Genomic DNA, 22745 nt, shown 5'->3' on the forward strand with positions numbered 1-22745 from the left:
AAAGCTTTGGTGTTGGAACCTTCTGGCCCCCATTCTGCAATACCAGGCAAACTGAATTTGGCATAAGCCCAAAGAGGGAAGAGCAAATAGGGGTTACAGCTACCTGGAAAGTCCTCTCTGATCTCAGCATGGTCCTGCTGACAGTGCAAAAGGCTGGACCCACCAGACTTCTTTCACACCCCTGACTCCTCATTCTTGCTAGAATAGATCAAAAAAAAAAAAAAATCCGTTGTACTATTTCATAAATAAGTACATAACCTCACTGCGCTTCAGACAAAGGGTGAGGGTGTGGGAGCCCACGAGGAGGACGTGGGATCCAGGCTGCCTGTAAAGGAAGCGTTTCTTCTGCTTTAGAGGAGGATGCAGGGGGTGACCCGTTAGTCATCTCTAGCCCTCAGGCTGCTGGCTCTGCCACTAAATTAGGCCTTTTAAAATCAAGGAGTTCAATGGTAGGTAATGGGGGGTTGTAAAGCAGGGTTCAGCTTTTTCACGTTTTTTCAGTCTTAAAACTTCTCCAAACCTCAGTATGTCCGATCCACTAATAATGCCACAATATATGTATTTCTATTAGACTTCCTATTGAACGCTAGTCTAATACCTTTGCTCTCTTTATTTATGATGAGATTGTTTCCAGCTACTGTTAATTTATTTTACACAGCCCATGATGTAATCGTTAAGCAGTTGTAATGAAGATTGAAGGTTTAATAATGCCAAGTGTTACAAATTTCTATTTAATCATTCCTAAATCGATTAGTTACTTTCACCCAAATGCCGTGCCACTGAAACACAGAGAGCTAAAGATACAAACCGCTGTGGCCAGTGTTTGATAAATGTTATTTTGGTGCGGTGGTAATTGAGTTATTGAATTTACTCATCTTCCAAATGATGTTTGCATTGTCTCAGCCATATGTGTTTAGGGCCAGGGGAAGGTCATTAGGAGCTTCAGACCGGGGGCATGTTTGGGTTAAAGTGATTTTGAACAGCCAGTGTTGAGGTTAGTCAATTAAAAGAAATAGCACAGTGAGATGCTACAGAAGGGCATGTTATGGGCTGGTCAGCAGGGAGGTCCCAAAGGCCTGTTTAAAATAGTCCAAAGAATCTGTAAGTGAATGTCTACTCCTAGCCCCGGGCTCTTTAGCCACTGACAAATTGCTGTGTGAGATGCCCTTCACTTAAAGCAGGTCTCAGCTATAAACAAATGTCACACTCTCGTGGCTACGTATAGGACAAGCCTGTAAAGGCCAAGATAATATATTAAATGATAATACCTTTTATATGTATAAACACACCCTTAAATGAACTTCCTTACGGGAAGATGAAGGCTGCAGATGGGAAACAGCAAATTCTTCAGATCTGACTTTGGTGGCAGGGACCGTCCTGGGCTGGGCCAGCGGCTCGGGTGGGTCATTGCTGCTGAGCCCTGTGTGAAGATCAACACCACGTTCAGGGGATTATTCGATAGGATAAAGCTGTTTCAGAGATAGAATTCAACAGATAATATATTTATATCTATATCCTTGGACACAGAGTATGTGAGTGTTTTGTTCCCCCCAAAGAGTGCGTCACTTCTACTGCAGACTGCATGCTGATGAACGCATCTCTGCTGATCAGCTTTGACTGAGTAGGTGGAAAGTTTCCCCTCAGAATTAGATAACCCCTTTCCTGAGTGACCAAACAGCATTTTCAGCAGAGTTCAAATATCAAGTGATCGCTGCCTGCATTTGGAAACGGTTTAGGATTAAAAAGGAAAGAGTTTTGTCATTTTTTGGATGTTTATGAACAATCGGACTATCAGAACCAAATGAGCAGGAGAAGCAGCCCTCCGTGTTTCTCACGTAATTGCAGACATTTTCAGGGACCTGATATGCTCTCCTCTGAACAATCACTGGGAAGAGCAAAGTCTCACTTAAGGTGAAAAATGGGACCACTTTATTTCTAATACTTGGCTGGTGGCTGTATAGAGAGACCCTTCTTTAGCTCCAAAACACTGGAAAGAGGCTCCTGCTCTCCAATTTTCTGGTGTGCATTCCTTAAAAAAATCTATTGTTTTATAAATAGTGATTTGTATTTTATTTCTGTCCTCTAAACACTATTTAAATCAGAAGTAATAATTTCTAATCCTGTAAAATGCCCAAAGCTTAAGTCAATAAACATTTGATGAATATATCGCCCAAGGACATTCTGTGTGGCTGATAAATGCTCATTGCAGGAGTGCCTGGCAGCTTTTGTGGTTAAACCTTTGCTTTTATACAATTAAATGGGCGACTGACTCCTTCAAATACTGGACACACTCTTAAATGCTAATTGCACGAGGAGTCGGAGAGCTTCTTGTGGGCAAATGAAACAAAGACCTTTCCCTTGGTGCCAGGAAATGAGCAGCCAGAGCCGGGGTCATCAGGCTCTGGTTCACCAGGGGTTCCAGGAGCAGAGGGCTGTTAGGGCACACTGCCCAGGTCCCCTGCAACTTTTGGGGTCTCCCTCCAGGCTGGGTGTGAGGTCTCTGATTGTCCATCCAGCCTGGCTAAGGCTGCTGGCCCACAAGGCTGCTTCCTGTGGAGAGAAGGGACAGGATGGGATGGGATGGGATGGGATGGGACAGCCACCTACTGCTGCCCACCCCAGAAGGGTGTTTATTCTCTGTCCAGTGCTGCGTAGCAGCTGAGACATTTTCAGCCTCCTCAGTTACTCTACCATATGCCAAATTTGTAAAATCTTGTTCACATTTTTTTTTCTCCCTTTAGCCAAAGACAGCTCTTTAGGAGAGAAATACGGAGCTGACAATTACACTGCTTCCTGCTGTGAATAAACTGTAGGACATCCTTAGCCATCAGGCTTTACAGGGAGACCTGAGAAGTATCTTTAGCCTTTCTTCCCTGTGTTGATGAAGTTACAAAGTGAGGCACAAGCAGTTTGACTGTAGCATTAGAGATCAACCAGGGAGAATATCCCATTTTAATGCACCGTAGGTCTTGTGTGCTGACTTCTGCATCAGTCAGGCAGAAATGATGGAAACAAAGTGGGAGAAAAGGAAACGCTAATTATTGTTATCTCTAATGATCACTGGTAACGTAAACAAAGCATTTAGAGACTCTGGGTAGTTATTGTCTGTATTGCTCTAGCCACGATGTCACCCAGGACCGCATCTCACATGACAAGGAACAATTAAATGAAAATGTGTCCAGGCTATGCCCCTGCCAAACTGAATCATGACCCTTCTTTTGGCAGCCTCCTGCATGAATCCGCCCCTTGGGGAATACCAGGCGGTAGCTGATTTGCCAGCTGACGTGACACATGCATTTTTTTGTGCATGTATGTCATGTCAGTGACATTACGCAGTCCCTGAAAGCAGAGCTTATGCCTCAGCAGAATGCTCTATTTTTAATATTGCTTAAATGTTCAGAGATGAACAGCAAGGTCCAAGGAGAAAGGCAGCGTCTCTTCATAGACATTTGCTTTGTTCCAAATCAAAATTCATAGCCATTTGATTTTAAAATACACTGTACAATATACACAGATGTAAGTGTATTAAATTACCTAGTTTGAATATAAACAGCTGCGGATGTAGTAGCTGAGAGCACCTGGGGAGTTGTATTCTACAGACATAGGATTTTCTGTACAATTCATTCAATTATAGCGTGAAATGTGTCTAAAAGAGTTATTTGAAGGGCTTTTGTTCTCCAGCACAATATCTGCCTCCCACTCCCTTCTTCCTTTTGTACGGAAGCCCCAGAACACAGTCCAGAAAGGGAAGAAGATGTAAGAAGCATCTTCTGCTGAGGAAGGCCAGGCGGCTGCACAGCCAAACAAACTTAGCACACAACTTGCAGGACGCTGGTACATTAGAGGAGGTTTGAGTAACTGTCTTGTCTGTGTTACATACAGCTCTTCACTTGGATTCAGCTTGTTTATATTTCCTCCATAGCAAATATTTTCTTTATTTCAATTAAAGACAACTCCCTAGCTAAAGGAACATCGCAGTGATTTCTGGATCAAAGCACAATAAACCCAGTGAGAAGCTTTGTACAGAATCTATGGAAATGCCTATTTCATTTACCTGGCTGTAGCTACAGGTTAGCTTGTTCCAACTGCCTGATCAGCTTGGCACAGCATCTATACCACACCTGAACTGGGGTTTGGTGGCCTGAGCATGGAAATTTAGTGTCATTTAGGCACTGTGGAGTATCTGACCTGGTCTTCAGGTACTGCTTGAAAGGGCTGCAGATCCTCCTATGTCCTCCATCCTATCTGTCAGCTCAGTTCTTCGTTTGTAGTATGGCTGTTACATCAGTTTTTAGGCATTTGCTTTATTTAAAGGTCATCTCAGATCTTTACATCTCCCCCTTTTTTTCTGCCTTTACAGAAAGGTACTTTCTGAAACCAGATCTGAGTCAGTTGGATAGCATTTTCCAGGCATCCTATGTCTCTCCTTGCTAACGGATGCTTGAAGCACAAGGAGGGCCAGTAAATGCAGATTCAGGTTTTGAAAAATACAATCGTCAACTATTTCAGACAAGAGAGGAATCATAATATATTCTCAAATTTATAATTTGTCATTATAGCCATTAAAGTCCAACGTGATTCCTTTAAGATAATCCACCTATTTTTAAGTGAACTGTTGCTGGTATTAATCAGCAAGGAAGGTGCAATAATCATCCAGGATCATTCTACCGACATAAAAACTCCTACCATTGATTAAGCTTAATGTTTACCATAAGAAGTCCCAAGCCCTAGTACTTCAGTACTCAAAAGCATCGCTGATATTTGCAGTTGTTCCAGAGTAACCTTTTGTCCATCTAATACAGTGGCTGGGTCTGTGTCTTTCTACAGTTGTAGTGTGAGACAACATGAATTTTACCAGAATCCTAATATAAATAGTCCTCTTAAGAAATGTTTCTTCTTTACAAAGACATTCATTTCTGCAGTTGTTGATTAGGACTATGTTGCATTAGGATGTTGTATAGATTAGGACTTTCCAGGACAAACTCCTCAAAGCTGATCAGTTTTTCAAAGCCAACATACAACTCAAAGACATTTAATACAAGCCGTTGTTCAATTTATCCTATCTTGGAGTACCAACACTTTTAATAAAATTAATAAATAGGCACCCCATGGCAAGCAGGATTAAATTACCTCTTTTTTTCCCCCTAATTAGACTTCAGACAATGTTATATTATGTGGTTAAGGGAAAGGAACTTTGCCTCGGATTTCAAAGTGGTGAATCTCAGTTTAATTCTGCTAATGGCAGCTAACACAGATGGCTAAAAAGAGTAATTATCTTCTTTAGCTTTCTGCCACCTGCCACAAGTGAACTGTTTTCTTTAATTGCTCAGAATTACTCTTAATCACACAAAACAGATACTTAAATCCTAGTCACATATTGCAACTCAAGAGCAAGATTTTAACCCTAAGCATGTGACTTAAGAAATTACCATCATGACCAAGAGTACAATGCTGGCTATGTGCTGTGACAGTTGAAAAGATTAATCCTTTATCTTCCAGGTAGGAGGAAAGTTTGCAGGCTAATCAGAAAAGTCCTGTGGTCTGATCCAAGTAATTACTAGAGCAACCGAAAGGCTATATCCGCAGTAGCAGGGGAAAAAAAAATCACACAATTTCTTCCTGCTGATATGCTTTCTCTAACAAATGGTCACTTTTAAAAGCCACAAAATCAAACAGACTTTTCTTAAAAATGACTTGCTCAACAACTTAAAGATGTAACGTTAAGTATATCTGAGTGATGAGTCAAAGCTTTTTAGGTTCTCGAAGATGTATTTTAACAGAGATAATAATCCTATTTCCATTGGGGCAGCATTTTGAGTTAAATTGATGCTGGGCATTTAAAAATCCCAACACGACACCTTTTGGAAGTTTCTGACAACACTGTATTTTATAATAGCAATTCCTGCGCCCCCACCATTCAGAGATGATGTATTTTTTGGAAGAACAGTAAGTCTTCCCTTTCTTCTTTATTTCCACTCCTGATAGCTAAAGAAGGACAAATTCAGACTCTGCAGAAGATCTGAGAAGTCATCTCTTCATTTCTGCTCACCGACAGCAAAAATCATCTTTAAGCTGAATCACCACCCTAAGCTGAAAAAGCACTAATGCAAATCCTGAGTTTTAGATAAAGTGATTGTAAGAGAAAGGAAAAAACATCCAACTCACTGTTCCGTGAATTGCAAAGTCAGTAACTCTCCATCACCATTTCTCTGAAATTTGCTAGAGAAAGTTCACAACAGAGTTTATACATAAGGAGATAAGAGGAAAATAATTTCTTTGATTTTAAATGAAAGCCAAAACCAGGAGCAAAGTTTCACTTCTCAGTATAAGGCCATTTTGCTCAGTAGACGTGACCTGTACTATATGTATTATACCTTTTTGAGAACACATTCTTTTTCAAAAATTATTCCACGATTTTGAAGTGAGTTAGACTTCTGAAGACTGCAGTTTAGCATCTTTGTGCTGTTACAGCTTTGTGTCTAAAGGTGTGAGTGGCAGGGGGAAAGGAAAGCCACTGGAACCACAGACCTGGAACGCAGCCTTTAGAAGTTTGCATTTTTCACCGACCTATGGAAAAACAGACCTAGAATATGAAATTAGCACTGGCTGATGAACTCTGTAGAAAAGTATTTCTGAACTTGATCTTTATGGATTTTCATCATCTGTGTATGCCTGGTGCTGTGCTCCAACTTAGAGTTTCTGTTTTTATAAGTGCCTCTGACTGCTCTGACTGCCGCTTCTGAGACAGCCTCAGCTGTATAAAAAGCCCATGAGTAGGAGTGTGGAAAAAAAAGGGTCTGACTGCATCATTTCCCCTGTGTATTTATAACCACAGCAGTGAAAGTTAGAGTAATAATAGTATTTACCTTTGTTACTTGGTAAATAACAAACTATTATTGGACAATTATAGTAAAGGTCAAAGTCGGCTTTCTTTTTTTCCCCTTTAAGAAACACGCTCGTGCTGGTTTTAGCTTCAGTTAAAAAGTGCTTTTCATAAAGTCGTGTAATATATCAAACAGTTGAATGGATCAAAGCTTATGACACTAACTTAATTTAACCGTAAAAGATAAGAGTTCTCCTGTGGAGCTTGCTCAAGTATCCTTGTTATCATCTGGCTCCAGCTTTCATGTTTGTTACAATAGAAATAATAAGAATCGTTCATAAAATGCAGATATTTTCTTATAAATATTGTCATAGTGACAATAGGTGTTTTTAATCAACTCTAGCAGTGGCCAGCGAGTGCTGGCAGTGTTTGTTGCCAGTAGTGCACGCTGCTCACAGGAAATGAAAATAACAGCAGAAGGAGGAAAGATTAAATGCAATCAATGCTTCACTGTACAATAAGTAACAGGCTTTCGGAGTTTTAATGGACTAAATAGTGTAATGTGTTTGGTTTGGTAACCGCAGAGTTTAATCAAGTATTTTTAAATTTTTAAACAGGAAATGGCCTTTTCTCAGAAGGATATACATATTTGCAGTCCATAAATCAGTTCCTGAGTCACAAGGACCCTGAGCTCATAGTCTTGACCGTGCAAGTAACTTGAACTCTTTTTCTGAAGAAACTCCCAGTCGTCGTGGTAGTGTAACAGGATTTGATGAGTTCCTGATGCTTTTCCAGCATTTTGTCCCTTTCAAGGTCCCTTAATGCTGTTTTTCCAAGCCATGTTCAGGCTGTGGAGTGTCCCAGACCGCTTCCCAGGGGTTAGCTTCAGTCACTGGGTGCTACCTGAAGGACCCAGATCTGGCACGGGGATTTATCCCAAGACCTCACGCACCATGGCCTGGCAGACAAACTGCTGTCTCCACCAGCAGTGCAGCAGGCACGGCAAGCAATGCTGTAAAGACTCATGGCTTCTCACCTTTCATTTCTAAACCTTCCCCAAAGCACGACTGGATTTGGCATTAAGCAAACCTGCAAGGTTTTGAGCACCACTGCCATGCAGGGGTGTCCCCAGCTCCAGCTGATGTTGAGGGGAATGGACACGCTCATGTGTAGAGTATTGAGCACAGTAGGTGGCTTTTTTAACACTGTACAAATGTCAGATTTTAGACAAGATAGCATGTAGCTGTGACAGCTGTCTTTTAAATTATGCAGAAGAAGCAGCTTGGGACAAATGTAAGTGAACAGTAGCTTGTTAAAGGAATCTACCTAATACAGCAATGTTTATTCCTCCAGAAAACACAAATACAGTATCATTTTGCAATGAGCTCAGGTAAAAGTGGAGGTGCATGTATTTTCTGACATGCTTGCTAGATATCATGGTATAAATATGTATTACCAAACACAAAATATGCACATACATTCACATACGCTCTCTATTCTAAGATTACTGATAACTTATCCTTTGCCAAAATGAGACAGAAAATTTACAAAACGTGTATAGTTAATATACCCGCTCAATGAATACCTTTGAAAAACCTAATTCATAAATTATGCATTAAGTTAGCAACTATACATGCATGCATTGACAGGATATTATTATGACAAAGGCAGCTATCTTTTCAAAAAGTCGGGGACACATTAAAACACTACTGAATGACAAGCAGAATGGGGAGCCTTTCAACAGAGCTTAATCAGAGACTATTCTGGAAGCAAAAAGACGAGTGCTGGGAGTCCCATTCTCTCCAAAGAATCAGATGTCTCTGAGTATAATCTGTGTACAAATCCCTTGGTTTACAAGCAGAGGATCCCCACAGACTCTTGGCCTTGGTACCTCATGCACAAGAAATATTTGCAGTATTAAAGCTTGTATTTAGGGAAGACTTTTTATCCAAAGCTTTTTTAAATTAAACTTACAGTAAGGAAGAAACTGTGAGTGCAGAGATGGAGAATGTTAGAAACACTTTTAAGGAAACACTGAAACTAAATGAAAAATATCTGAAATGTTCCTGTGTAAGTTATGGGAAAGGTTTTCAGAAACATGCTCTGAGGAAGACACGCCAGACAGGGAAATGTTCATGACTATACTTGTGATGCTGTATGGAAAAATATTGGAAATTACTAAAAAAAAAAAAAAAATTGAGTAGCTGCTGTTTTATGCAGTGACGTTTGAGGCATTACTTCAGAGGGAGAGGTTGTAGAGTAGTGATAAATGTGGAAACAAAGCACAGGCAGACAGGCCTGTCTTCAACCCTACCTTGCTGTAGGCTTGTATCAAGCACAGCCACCATCAGCCTTCCCTTCCTCCTGCTGACAGGAAGCTCCCTGGGAAAAAAAATAAAATAATAATTAAAAAAAAAAAAAGATGCCATTATCTTTCTCTCCTTTAAAGTAGTTTTAAAGTTTTCTTAACTTGGTCAGATGAGGAAACCCTGTAAAACTGCACAGGAACAAGACACTCCCCTACTTAAAGGTTTGACAGTAATGCAAAATAAACCATTAAAAATACCAAGGAGGAACAACCTCGCTCTGAATACAGCACTGCTGTGATTCCGAATTCTTGTTTCCTAATGCCACACCAATGTACACAGCTTCATGTAGGCAGCTTTCACTATAAAAATTATAAACTGCTCAAATAAATTTAAAATAAATCATGGCACAGAAATATGCATTAATGTACACAAAATTCTTAAGAATTTTGCTATTTTTAAAAATCAGGACATGTTGAATTAAAAAGATGCATCCATAAGTAGAAATATTTGAGCTAGTAGAACCGGGAGATTATGGGTAGGTATTCTGGGAGGTTACCTTTTAGAGCTATTTTATTCATTGGCACTTGTTTTCTGTTCATTTGCTTCCTTAGCTCTGTCTTCTGTGGCATCATGCCACCATGACCACAGTGACAGAGTTTTGTCTCTGCTGGATTAATCAGTGTGTTCTTTGATCCATAACATATGCTCCTGGTAGACATTTCGAGTCAACATATTCAAGATTTGTGGTCTGGCAGTTCAGTGCCTGATGTTAACCTAGCTGACAGACAGTTTAAAGTATTTAATTTTTCCTTTTTTTTTTGTTTTATTTGAGCCTGTCTTTCATACATAATAGAATTTAAGGCAATAAAACATCTGATGTTATAGCTTTGGCTTAATATCTTTGCTCAGAGATTCCTTTTTTCTGTCACTGAGAGGCCACCCAGACAAATCTCAGACCTTTATAGGCACAGTGTGGACGTTTTTATGCACATTTTAGGCACAAGGTTTCTGTGTTCATTGGTCTGGGAAGTCTGTCCGTATGGGAGAGGACTTCAGAGCTCCTCAGGGCTTGGCAAGGGCCTCGCATGGCTACGCTGGCACGGCGGTGGGCTGAGAGGCAGCGCCAGGGGCCTGGCCAGGTGATGCAGCCGTGGAAGAGTCCCAGGGGCAGTTAATTAACGTACTTACAATCGCTCTGCTGTGACTCAGGCTTTAGAGGACTTTGTGCCGAGAGCCCAAAATCAGTCCTCTGGGACGATGCCGGAGGGTGGTGCGGGATGCAGGAGGCACAGGGCTCCTCGTGGCCCTGCTTGTTGGTGGGGGATGAGGACATACGGTGAGCTGCAAAAGTGGCTGATGCGAAGTCTTATTTCCTCTAGGGGCTGTGTGAACTTATTAAAAAGTTCTATCTGAAACTGGTAACGGGGACAGAAGGAGTAGGGTGGTAACCTAGGATATTTTTCTTTAGTATCTCAATTAAATACATTGATGAGATTAAAAGTATTTAATTATTTTTTCATTGGGAGGTATAGCATGTGATTTATGGCCCTGCTACTCCTTTACTGATCATACTGCTATAAAGTGCTGCATAATATATTGCTTTTGACTATGCCATGCACAGATAGAAATGGCAAGTGTAAAATGGGATTAACTATCCTCAAAATAGTCTGGTCTTGAAATTACTTACACAAGGCCAGTGCAGAAACTCCCCCTGACTTCAGCGGGTGCTGCTGATGGGTGTCCCCGTCCCCATCTTCCACTGCAGACAGGAACATCCTGGTCAGTGGCCGGCCTGCACTGAGCCCCAAAATATACTACATAATACAGAGAAAACAGATTTCTTTTTATTAAAAAATAAAAGCATCTCCCTGCCATGAAGAATTAAACAGAAAATGAATGGAGAAACCAAATGTCAGCTGCTGCCTTAGACTTCAAGGTTCAGGAAACTCCACTTAGTGGGAGTGGGGAAAGACTGGCAGGCTGAAATGTAAGAGAGTAATTGTATTCTAAGAAGATTATGGAAGATTATTTTTCTTGCGGGCCCCAGATTTCTGCAAAAACAATCCTGAATTGCATCCTACAAGGCAAAATGAATTCAGCCATTGCTCTAAGTGACAGGGTTTTATTAACTGCGTATTCATTTGGTGTGTTCAAAATTAAAAATGGGCTCGTATTACAAAACGTTACATGCATCTTTCTTTCATTTGACAACACGGATCTCAATGTGATTAACAATGTGGCAGCTCATAGCAAGAAAAAAATAATTGTTTTTTCAATATACAACCCCCATAATAATTCAGAAATCAATATGCATCCTCAGAGAATTTCCCCCAGCAGAGGTTTGTAGGAAGCAGGGTGGCCTGCCTTCATTTCCTTATGAATGTGGAGCTGCTGAAGCCTTGGCTAGCCTGGCTTTTTTTTTTTAAATGTTTAACTATAACCACTGGGACTGGAATCATAGCTCCTAGTGGCCTAGTATGAATATTAATAAGACACTGGGCCATGGAGTTCCTTGCTGATTTTGACAGTTTAAAGGATCAGTTAGTTAATTAGAAGATGACATGGCACATCGCATCCCTTGGCTCCATCCTGCCTTCTGTCTCCTCTTTTCATTTTCTTTTTTGACATGTTAGATTACATCATTACTTGTAGTTTCACTTGTTAGCCACACCATGAAATGAGAATATTTTAAGCTTTAATTATTGTGATTTTTCTCCTCTGCTAAGAACATGAAACTCAAAGAAAGCATACAGAAACTTGAATTTCAAAGACTTAGGAATACATGTTTGGCAGTTTATAACCTGCTAAATACAGCCAATAAAGAGAAAAGGATTTTAAGTAGCACAGAAAATCATGTTGATCATCATATTGGCAACTAAGCTATTATTTTAAGTAGGTGCCCCCATTGTCTGTGCTTTATTTGTGAGTTATTTAATGCTCTCATAGGTGCATTTCTCAGAAATTTAAAGTCTCTTCCCCCCAGCCATGAACTGATTGTGCCTGTAGACATGTACTTGGAATCCAGTACATTCATTGCACTGCACTGTCCTTAAAAAAAAAAAAAAATATGAATTTTCTATCATTATCATAGCCAGACAAAAATGATTTGAACAGAAAGCGTGGAACTATGCATCAGCCTTCTCGTTTTGGGGGAACAGTAAAGGGTTACAAAGATGGACATTGGGTAATAAATTTCACTAAAACATTGACATATTTCTTGACTATACCTGATACCCCAAAATAGATGAACCACAACCCAAAACAGAAAAATAAAAACATTAATTTGTAAATCACACAGTAAACTGCAGAAACTTTAGCACTTTAGAGCCCAGCGTCCTACTGCAGGTAGCCATCAGGACAAAAATTCTGGACGTGTAATAATATTTTGGCAGAACAAAAACCACTTATTGTGCGTAGGACTAGACGATCTAATTAATTAATACTTGTCTTCTAAGTTACGTTCTGTCTGTAAAATCCTTATCGACGATGTTGGTTTGTTTCTGCGGTGTAAGTGAATCAAACACACATGCATCTTACTTCCTTGGTAGGATTGCCAGTCTAAAGAGTCTGCAGGAACAACTGAATTCAGTTTCTGCATTGTGGAAAGCCTGCAGCTATGGGACTTCATTGTGAATTACAAGATTAGCGGGTAAATGTGTGTTCCGATAGGAATGAGCGTTTCTGGGTTATTATTGGTATTCATCATTGTGTCTGCCTGTGTACTTTCACATTTCTTTTATCAAATGTTTATATTTTTGTATTCATTTCAATACTGCTTAATCAATACTGGTTCTCGGAATATGTTTTTTGAGGGAAGAAATTGCAGAGGAAGTATATCTACATAATAATTCTACGTAGTTAGCCAATACAATAACCTGTGTAGATAATTTATTTTTTTCATTAAAGTAAACATGTAACGTACCATTGATTCACAGTGCTGCACAAAAACACAGCGCTAATAACAAGTGGAAATGGCTTCCATCACCATTTAAGGCAGAGCAAGATCAAGTTAATAACTGTGGAAGGACCAAAGCTGTGAGTTCTGTGGTTTCCAACGATGGGCCTTACCCCCTGGACTAGAATTCCTTGTTCAAAGTGAGCCACGTTAGATGTGAGAAGTGTCCTTCCTGTGGCAGAGAAGGGACTGTGGCCTTAGACTGTCTTTTATGAAATCAGTGTTATCACAATAGTATTGATTTTGTAATGAAACAAGAAATGAACCGGTGTAGTCGCAATTTCATAGGCTGGTGAGGCTGTAAGATATGGGGACCAGGATAAATGGAAAGCAAGCACCAGGCTAAGCCGTTGATGTGTTTTATACACTGGACAATAGGTAACTGACTGCACCAGAGCACGCTGTAGGATTTCAGCATCTTTGGTGTTCTGCCATATTCAGAAGAAGGTGATTCCAAGATTACGTGTTGGCTGGCACTAGGAAAACACAGGTGAAGTTCCCAGTGCTGGCACAGCCTGTCTCTGTGCCTGTAAATCAGTGGGTGTCACCGTGTGCCTCTGTTACCCTGTACGTTTGGTCTGTTTGGACTGTACTTTGCTGAAGCAGAGACGACGGCTGCTTCATGCGTGCCCGACCCTCAGCCACTGCTGGGCTCTCTCTGTGTGCCCACAGTGGAATTAATCACACAGAGCAGCTCTGGAAATAACGCCCATCACCTTCAGAAGAAATGCAGCTTTCCCAACTTCAAATACAGAAATTAACACTTACATTTCCTTTGTTCCTAGGAGTCTTAAATCCCATTTCATTCAAGATCTGCTCATCTTCTGCGTCTTTTTTGCTCAGGACTTCTCGCTGGGAATTAGAAATCAGATTCTTAATGTGCACCTGAACCTAGAAATGATTACAAAGGCAAACATATCAGCAACTTTTTTCATATTGACTGCCATTTACTGTTAATACTTAATATTCCCACATATCCTTTTCATCAGGTGGTTAATATAAAACCTAATGAACCATAGATGGCATTCCTGTTTTGCTCTGTTTCAAATTAAGTGTGGAGCAGTGAAAACTGAGAAATTAAAATCTTTTCAAATAGAAATGGCTTAAAATTCATAGTATGAATGAAGTAGCTAAAACACAAAACCAAGAGAAGACTGTAATACTTAGCAGGTCTTGGCAGTTTCTGACCATGTATTATTAAGTATTATTCTGCTGACCCTAAGGGGAGTTCATCTGGAGACGTTAAGGTCAAAGAGTAGAAGCATTTGGACACAGTCAAATGGATTTTACACCTTTGTATCTTTCTGACATTACTGTTTTGCTTCAGCAAACTGCCTAATATCAGATATATCCTATTTGCTGCCTTTCTAAATCACTTCAATTTTCTTTGTCCCTGGGCTACCGTTATATGATCGGGATCCAAAGCTCTCACAGGCTGTGATATACTATTTTACTTGCTCATTTGTATTAGAATGAACTTTATTAGCTTTTGGGCACGTGTCTATCAGTTTCAAAGATTAAGTATTATGTCAATAGTTTTTATGCTGCATTCGAGTACACTGAGTCATTTTGCTTGCTCTGAGATTATTAAAAGAGTATTATCGCTTTTACAGAAAACATTTTTATTTTTAAATGAACTATCACTCACCGCAGTCTGTGCTTACCAGCGCTATCCCTCTGAAGTGATACTTCACTGCAAAAGCAAAATGGGGATGGGAGCTCTGGAAGTAATTTTAGATTGGACAGCGCATGAACCTTATAAACACCAGTGTATAACATTTGACGCTACACTCATATTCTTTCATGATCTGCTTTCTTCCTTTAAATATTCTTAATTTTCTATTAAACGTTTTTCTAACTGTGCTAGCAATGACCACGGTGCTTTTACCATGTAAAAACTGACAATTTGTGCATCCTTATATTTGTCATTCTTCTTAAGTAGAAAGCTAAACCACCTGTAAAAAATTAGAGAGACAAACTTGGCTGTTCCAGTATCAAACCCAGGAAATCAAAGATGCTTTCTGAGAGGAAGCTGAGGTTTCTTGTAAGATGGAAGAAGCTTTTAGAGCACAAATCCAGCCTATAATCAGATTTTCTCATTTCCTTGCCAGTCTTCTGTACTTTGGGGCTTGTGGTTCTTAGTGGCTGAATACATTTTGTCACATTTTCAAAGATGGACAAGGATAAGCGTGTCAAGGATTTGGGCTAAAGAACAACTACTTAAAGCATTATCTGTTTCCAGGTCCCTCACTCAGGCATTGCTAGGTCTGAGTATTGCAGATGGTGATTTTGGAACTGGTTTATTAAAAGGTGAAAGAGCACTTCTTTTTTAATTTGTTCAGTCTCTGTCCTCAGTAGTTAAAACCCTGTTTCACCCACTCCCAACGCTGTGTGACTGTAAATCCAGCATGTACATCTCTGGTTTAGGGATCGTCTTTTATCTTAATCATTGACCAAGACCTCTTGGCACTGCAGTAACAGACACTCAGACAGGCAGCCCCCAGGAGGAGGAGTTTTGTAGTCCACAGGTCAGCTCTTAGCATCCTCATTCTCTCCATCACAAGGTCTCAGTGGCATATTAAACAGTTATTTACCCTGTTCTGACCTCATCATTTCTGCTTCATGAAAGACTGAGTTAACACGGTAGCGTTCTCATATGTGCTGGCCTTGAAGTGCTTACGGTGATGTTGCTCTGATTTTTCTGTAACGTTCCTGTTTTTCTCAAGCGGCATGAATTAAGAAGATATCAGACTCTTTAAAGAGCTTAGAGGACAGAACAGTTCTTTCAATGGTTTAACAATAAATATCATTTCATTTAAGTTACTTCTGAGAATTGGAACTCTTTCAGAGAAGCTAAGTAGAGCAAATAAGGATCTCAAGACATCAACATTAACTGATGGGAATAAAGCCAACGTTTTACATTTGCTTTCACATCCTCTCTTGTGGTATGTTTTAGTTTAAATATTTTGGCTCAAGTCTTGAAGCTTCCAGTGCACAGGCAGATTGCTCTGCCCATATGCAAAACGGTGCAGAATTGAGATCTTTTTGCTATTACATTTTGAGTATGTATTCAATTTTTGTGCCTGCACAATGCCATAGAAAATCCTAGTCTGCTTTCAAGTATTCAACAAAGGACTTTTTAGAAAGGTGTTTTTAAAGTAGAGCCATATTAATTAAATGTAGTATTAAGAATCACACACTTCACAGCTATCAGTGGATTGTGGTATTTAAAATTTGCAAATAAACACAGGGAAACAGAACTTCAACACATTCTCAACAAAAAGGCACTCAAGCTTTAATAGAGGCAACCCAGTGGCTATAATTAAAAAGCACCCTGAAACACTTTGAAAAATTCCAGATACTTGCTTTAAAGTCCAGTTGTGTAGCACGAACAGTTTTCTTTCACACCACCCTATGTAATCAGAATCTGTACAGTTTCCTGACTTCTGTTTATGTAACATGCGAATGCGAGAATTATTTATAAAGTCACAGCTGCTCTCTTTCCTAGCCTTTGCTTCTCTCAAGTCTTAAATATTTGTAAAAATAAGAAAAGTAATTAAAGTATTGATACATTTAGCAAACATTTCCACAATCACACTGCTTAAATAGGAATCATTTGTTGAAACAGAATTTGCTAAGTATATGTACAAAAACACAATGTTAAATAGTTACTACATGCTAACAAAGCCAACTCGCATTTAAAGAAACAAAATAAACAATGCCAAACCATTACTAATATTGCAGTCAACCGCTCAAACATTAGGAACTCCCAGAACTGAGTGCAACGGTTTGGTGTTTGCCCAGATCTGGGGAGCAGCTATGTGCCATCTGCTCCTCGCACAAAGGACGTGAGTTTATTCTTGCTGGTGGGAACTGCTGTCTAGGAGCCAGCACTTGGCAGCGTCAGTCCTTACCCTTGAAAAGCTGGCAGAGAGTGCTTTTTAGCCTTTGAGTTCCCTCATAATGTTCCCCTCCAGGGTGCCGGTCCCCTGTGGGCGCTTTATTTCCCTCTTTATTCTGATTCACCAACCCGTGCAGACGGAGCACCTCGAGTGCACAGGCTTTGTGCGTTCCCTTTACCTGCCAACACCTGACAGGCTTAATTAAAAAATAAATCAAACATTTAAGTAGCAAAATTTAAACTCGGTTTGTAGTTATGAGCTGAGGGATTGTAGGTTGCAGCTAAGAAGAAGACAAAAAGCAAACCGGGTCTGTGTGCTGGGACAGGATTCCCTCCCAGCCGCCACCCGCACCCTGTTGAGGACACCCCGCTGCTCCCGCTGGGCCAGGCGCTGGGGATGCTTGCTGTCTCCAGTTCCTTGGAAACTGGCCCTTGGACACCAAAGCGAATGCCTGATAGTTGGAGCCAGGTATCTTGGTAAAAAGGATTTTGCAGCGCTGGTCACATGTAATCAGTCAGGGAGCAAGTAATCTAGATAAATGCTAATGAAAGCTCTTCCTGGCACCCTGTGCATTCAGAGGCTATTTACCATTGTTCCTAGTCAGCTGGCTTGCTAACTTCCCATTCAGTCTGGGTTGCTCGGGTTCAGCTGGGACCACTGTAATATTTACATGATATGTGATATAAGACGTCCCCTCTGCAGCCCCATTTTGTTAAGCTCATTATCTGTGGCACACTGGCGAGACCACACATGACACGTCGTTAACACAGGTGACAGATCCAGTGACAGGTTGCCTTATCCGGACAAACCGAAGGAGGCCAGTTTACCTCCACCACATACAGCACGTGTTTAATGGTTTTCTGTAACCCCCAGACATGCCTGGGTACGTGTGTGTGTCATAAAGCACCTGCACCCACCTTGTGCAGTTCAGGTGGCTCTGTCAGGCTGCCTGAGTCCAGCCGTGAGGGACACCAAAAAGACCTTTTTGGTTTTGGTGTCAGCTCCTGAACCTCACAAAGAGCAATTAGGAACGGTAACAGCAGTGCCAGGGCCTCTTCGTACCTCCTGGTGTTTCCTCTAGAGTTGGTTCATCATCGAAGAAGTCTCATAGAAGTTAAACTGAAAAGTTGTAGCAGCTTTTTACCCAGAACATGCACGGTGCGGCAGCTGAAAAGCTGACCAAATTTAGCAGCTTTCAACAAGGACAACACAAACCATCCCTGTGCCAGGCTTCAAGTTCTTGTTTCAAGTTACACCGATACTAAAACCTTCTCAAAGGAAACGTATCCAGAATTTCTTAACATGGGCAGGCAGTGTATTTCTTTCTGTACTCTTACTCTTGGAAATGACTAAAGCACTACGGCTGAAGCAAAAATCTGCCTTGGCCAATGCCCAGAATAGAAGTTTTCAGCCCAAATGCTAGAAGTTTGGCAAAGTACCATAAAAAACTAGGCTATACTAACATGAGGCAGTGCCACAGTTTCTGCCTATGAGATGAACAGAGAAACATGAATTAGATTTCGATAATGAAAAACATCTTTGTTGAGCTAAATGCTGGCCTGACTGTCAGGCTGGCTTATTTACCAGAGCAACAGTGCAACAAAGCCAGCCACACCACTGAGCCACCCTGCTTGCTGCTCAGCAGCGTGCTTGCTCTGCTAGCTGAAGAACCCGAAGCATCACTTACAGGGGAGAGCTCCGCTCGGTCATCAAAACAGTCTTCTGCTGGACTTGCTCTCCTGGCCTGATGTACAGATTATCTTTTCAAATCAGATGAATCTTTCTGCAAACAGATTATTACTGGTCTCAGTGGCATTTACTAGATACAATGGAACATTATCTCTTACAGCCCATTACATCACCACAGAAAAATAATAAACGAGTGCATTTCAATTGAAATTGCAATTGAGATATCATGCATGTTTGTTTTATTTCTTAACATATCCAGCTGTGTGCTGTTTCTGAGAAAAACTCTTGACTGAACCCAGCCACCTGAACTAAAGTTTAATATTTAAATAGCAACTAGTGTTTAAGAAGAAACAAAATTGCATGAAGAAAAAAAAAGAAAGAAACATAGGCAACATCTTTGAAAATTTGACCTTAAGTTACTTTATCAAATTGCATAACCAAAAGTTATCTAATGAAAGCCATAAACATCTTTACAATTATGCTAGGGTCCTTGTTTTCTTAATTCAGTTATCATTATTTTTTCTGCTTTTAGGGAGCACTAATTCCCTTTTGCAGGAGCCTTCTAGTTGTTTGAAATTCTCAGCTGCTGGCTGTCGACCAACTTTGAAAAGCCCTTAGTATGTAGCTGAATAGAAGTATATCGAACAGCAAAACCCTGAACCCTTCTGCAGCACAGAGGGCCAGCAGTAGGATCTGGCAGTCTCTGTCTTGCTCTAACCTTAGAAGTTATCGCAGCAGGAACCTCGAGTGAGAAGCATCCCAGTCACAGCACAGGGCTGGAGTCCTTAGCTGCTTTCTGATGTTTCCCTTCTTTGTTTCCCTGAGGTGGGAAGGCACCCAAACACACTCTGGAGTGCAAGGGTGTCTAGGATCCTTCCTGGCACAGTCTCTAGTTGGTCACATCTAGCATAGCCTAAACTGCATTTCAGTAGCTGATAATTTCAGTGCAAATTGTGAGTGAGTACCATTGTGGCAATGGCTGGGCATCCTACAGCAGGATACCTCTGGATCGTTGGGACATAAAGCTGAACGTGTCCTCACACAAAATCTCCACTGTCATTTACAGAAATCTGCTGAGCCAACAGTCAGAAACCAGGTAGACAACCACAGTCTGAGACCCAGGCCCTCTGCCATAAACACCCATGTCTGAATTTAAACTCTTTGTCTCATTCTTGTGCTATTGTGGCTTCATCTTCATAGCAGAATAGATCGAAATAAGGATTGTAAAAATGCACGCTTTCTGAATGTTTAAACAATTTGAAAGAGTATAGTCCATCCGACTCATATCACAATGTAGTGTTTCCTACAGACTAGGAAATATCCATAAAGCTTACACTTGTGGGTACTTTTCTAGTTCGTTAGGCAGTTCGCTGCTCTTTTATCCTTTTACATCTATGGCACCATTTTAATGAGGATCGAGGCACTCAAATACTGAACAGTCACACACACCACACTCATTGTCTTTTTTAAAATCTGGTAACATTTAGATATTTAATCAAACAAATAATATGCACACCTGTCATTTACACTATTCAGACAGAGAAAGCAGCATGAATGGCCATTTTTCAGTTCGTATAAATTTACACTAAGGCTAACCTCTAACTATTAAACTAAGGCTCTCTTTTTTTCTTCTATATCCACATACATCCACCAGTAACATCTCTATTGCTTTGTAGCGAAGTCCTAAGGCTGTGCATAGGCTTTAGGGATAGAGATGGCCTTTCTCTGTTGTTTGGTAAATTCCTAGTTCAGTCAGCTCCTGCTATAAAACTGAGCCTCTCAGATGCCACCACAGTATGAGAGAAAAATAAATGCTACTGGGCATATTCAACTCTGCCACAGCCACTGCCGAGCTCTGTGCTGTTGGATTCATTGCATTGTGACTTACATTTAAAACGTACTTCTAGTCTGCTTAAATATGTTAAGAATTATCCTGAGGGACCATGGTAAAATGTAGTCATGTTTATTTGTAATTGCTACAAAATGGTTTACAAAATTGTTAGTGTCTTTTATTATGCCTGCTACTGAAGCACTTGCCTGTTAATTAGAGAAATTTCAGCTGTCATAGTTGGCAATTATAGCTTCTGTATCACTGTCTGTTATGAATAGTCAATGAGAGCTGATTAATATGCATGAGGAGCAGTATATAGCGTGCGCACTGGAGCACAGCACGGCAGCCGGAGTGGAGCAGCAGAGGGAGTGTTGTGTACTGCCAGGGAAGAGGGAAAGCTCTAAAGAAAAGAGCACAGTTGCTCGGCAGCACCCAGTGCGATAGCACTGTGAACTGTTCCAGGCCAGCCGACTCACCTGGGTGTTCCAAAGGATTTCTGCATGCATGCTTGTTAACAGATTTCTGTGGCTGCCCTGCTGAATAAGGAAGATTATTTCTGCCACTTGTTTAAACATGGGATGCAGTTTGTGCACTCTACAGAAGCAAGAAGAACAGTACAAATTACTGTATGAAGTTTGTCAGGTAAAGCATTAGATTTCATTTCTAAAAGCAAATGTTCTCTTTTAGGCTTGTGAGCCCTGTTGATGACAGGGAAAATAGAATAGCAAGAATTGCTTATACAAATGGTAATGAAAGTGTCTGTTGCCTTATTTGATGTGTGTGAGATAATTATCATGTTTTTACCTTCCCATTTACACTTGCAGAACATCAAATATGTAAATGCATGCTATTATATGTCAAACTTCACAGAACTTTGTGGCGTGAAATAGGACACTGTGCTTTATTTCTCTAGCATGCATTAGTAAAATTTCTTGACAAGGGTCATGGCTTGGTCACACACTCTTTGAACAAGTCAGGAAAGACATGGGCAATGATTAATGCTCAAAAGGTTTTGTCTCTGTTTACAAGTACACACAGACACTTTCTGTGCGATGCCTTCATTCAGTGCTGAATCCAGCCTTTAAGTGACTGCTCCTGTCAGTGTAAGTTTTTATGTCCAGTTCTTGCACCTCTGTGTGCAGAAATATCAGCTAACAGATAGCTAGAACTGACAGCAGATTAAAACCAATACCCTGCAGATCTGATCTGGGTGGTTCTCTGGGGACCCAGGAGTTGGACTTGATGATCCTTGTGGGCCCCTTCCAACTTGGGATAATCTGTGATTCTGTGATTAAGCATCTGATAACTTTTCAAAAAATGTGATAACACCAACTTCTGTTACAAAAAACCCATTTCCTATCTTTCTGTGTTCCTTTCTGTCTCTGAAATTCCTTGTTCTGTCACATCTAAATATAATTTGGACCCCAAAAGTGTGATGGAACCAAGTAAAGTGACAGCCAGGTATTTAAGGGACATATGCTTAGTGATCTGACATAAACATAGGCAGGTAGTAAACCTCTGAAAACTGAAGCAAGTTGAACACTCCAGACAAACAGAAAACTCCCAGCTCTCTCACATTGTACTTTACTACTTCGCCATTCCTAATGTGGGTTAGAGAGTGTGACAGTCACCAAGTGACACGAGGGCTGATGCGGGTGACACGTCCCGGTGCTGTCATGTTTTCCGCTTGCCGGCAGAGGGTATTGCTCAGCGTCGCAGCACAGCAAAACCCAGGGCTCCTCGCTGTGCTACCTGCGTTTGATCACAGATCCTGATGTCACTGACAACACCGTGAATAATATATGTGTTTTGTGTGTAATGCTAGCAGGGAAGTGATTAAATTTTAAACACGCAGTTTTGATCTAATTCCCAGTCGCTCACCCAAAGGACACTGGGGCTTTGTGGAAGGGAAAAAAAAACTTGCGAGAACAAATCGGAAGACACGCTTACTGTCATTTCTATTTATACCGACTCACTTCCACTTGCTAAGCTGCTATGCATGTGACGATGGCAAGAATTTGAGAGAGAGATAATCAGATTTCTTGGACATGGCTCCGTACTGAGAACGGGCTTCAGATGCTGCCCACAATAGCAGACTTGGTGCCAGTTAGCGTTTGTGTGAGCCCTCCGTTCGCATCCTGCTGGGGCTGCTGGAATAGTCACTTATCCCCCAAGGTCACCAAGTTTTCCTGCAGTCTGGGTTTGATGACTATCAGTGAATCACATTCAGAAGTGC

General features: G+C 40.8%; 1 protein-coding gene across 3 annotated transcripts in view; it reads left to right on the forward strand.

Moving 5' to 3' along the window:
• Nucleotides 1–22745, forward strand: part of PDZRN3 (PDZ domain containing ring finger 3) — a 129426-nt gene that overhangs the window by 79232 nt on the left and 27449 nt on the right. Inside the window, exon 1 of one of the 3 annotated variants that reach the window (XM_082768371.1) lies at nucleotides 20900–21151. The exons of the other annotated variants lie outside the window; for them this stretch is intronic. Within the exon in view, the coding sequence (XP_082624497.1) occupies nucleotides 21083–21151 (69 nt within the window). The 5' untranslated portion in view covers nucleotides 20900–21082. Of the gene's footprint in view, nucleotides 1–20899; nucleotides 21152–22745 lie in introns of those variants that run through there. 3 annotated transcript variants of the gene reach the window in all.

This window comes from Aythya marila (assembly GCF_965140915.1).
Source record: "Aythya marila genome assembly, chromosome: 10".
Lineage (NCBI taxonomy): Eukaryota > Metazoa > Chordata > Aves > Anseriformes > Anatidae > Aythya > Aythya marila.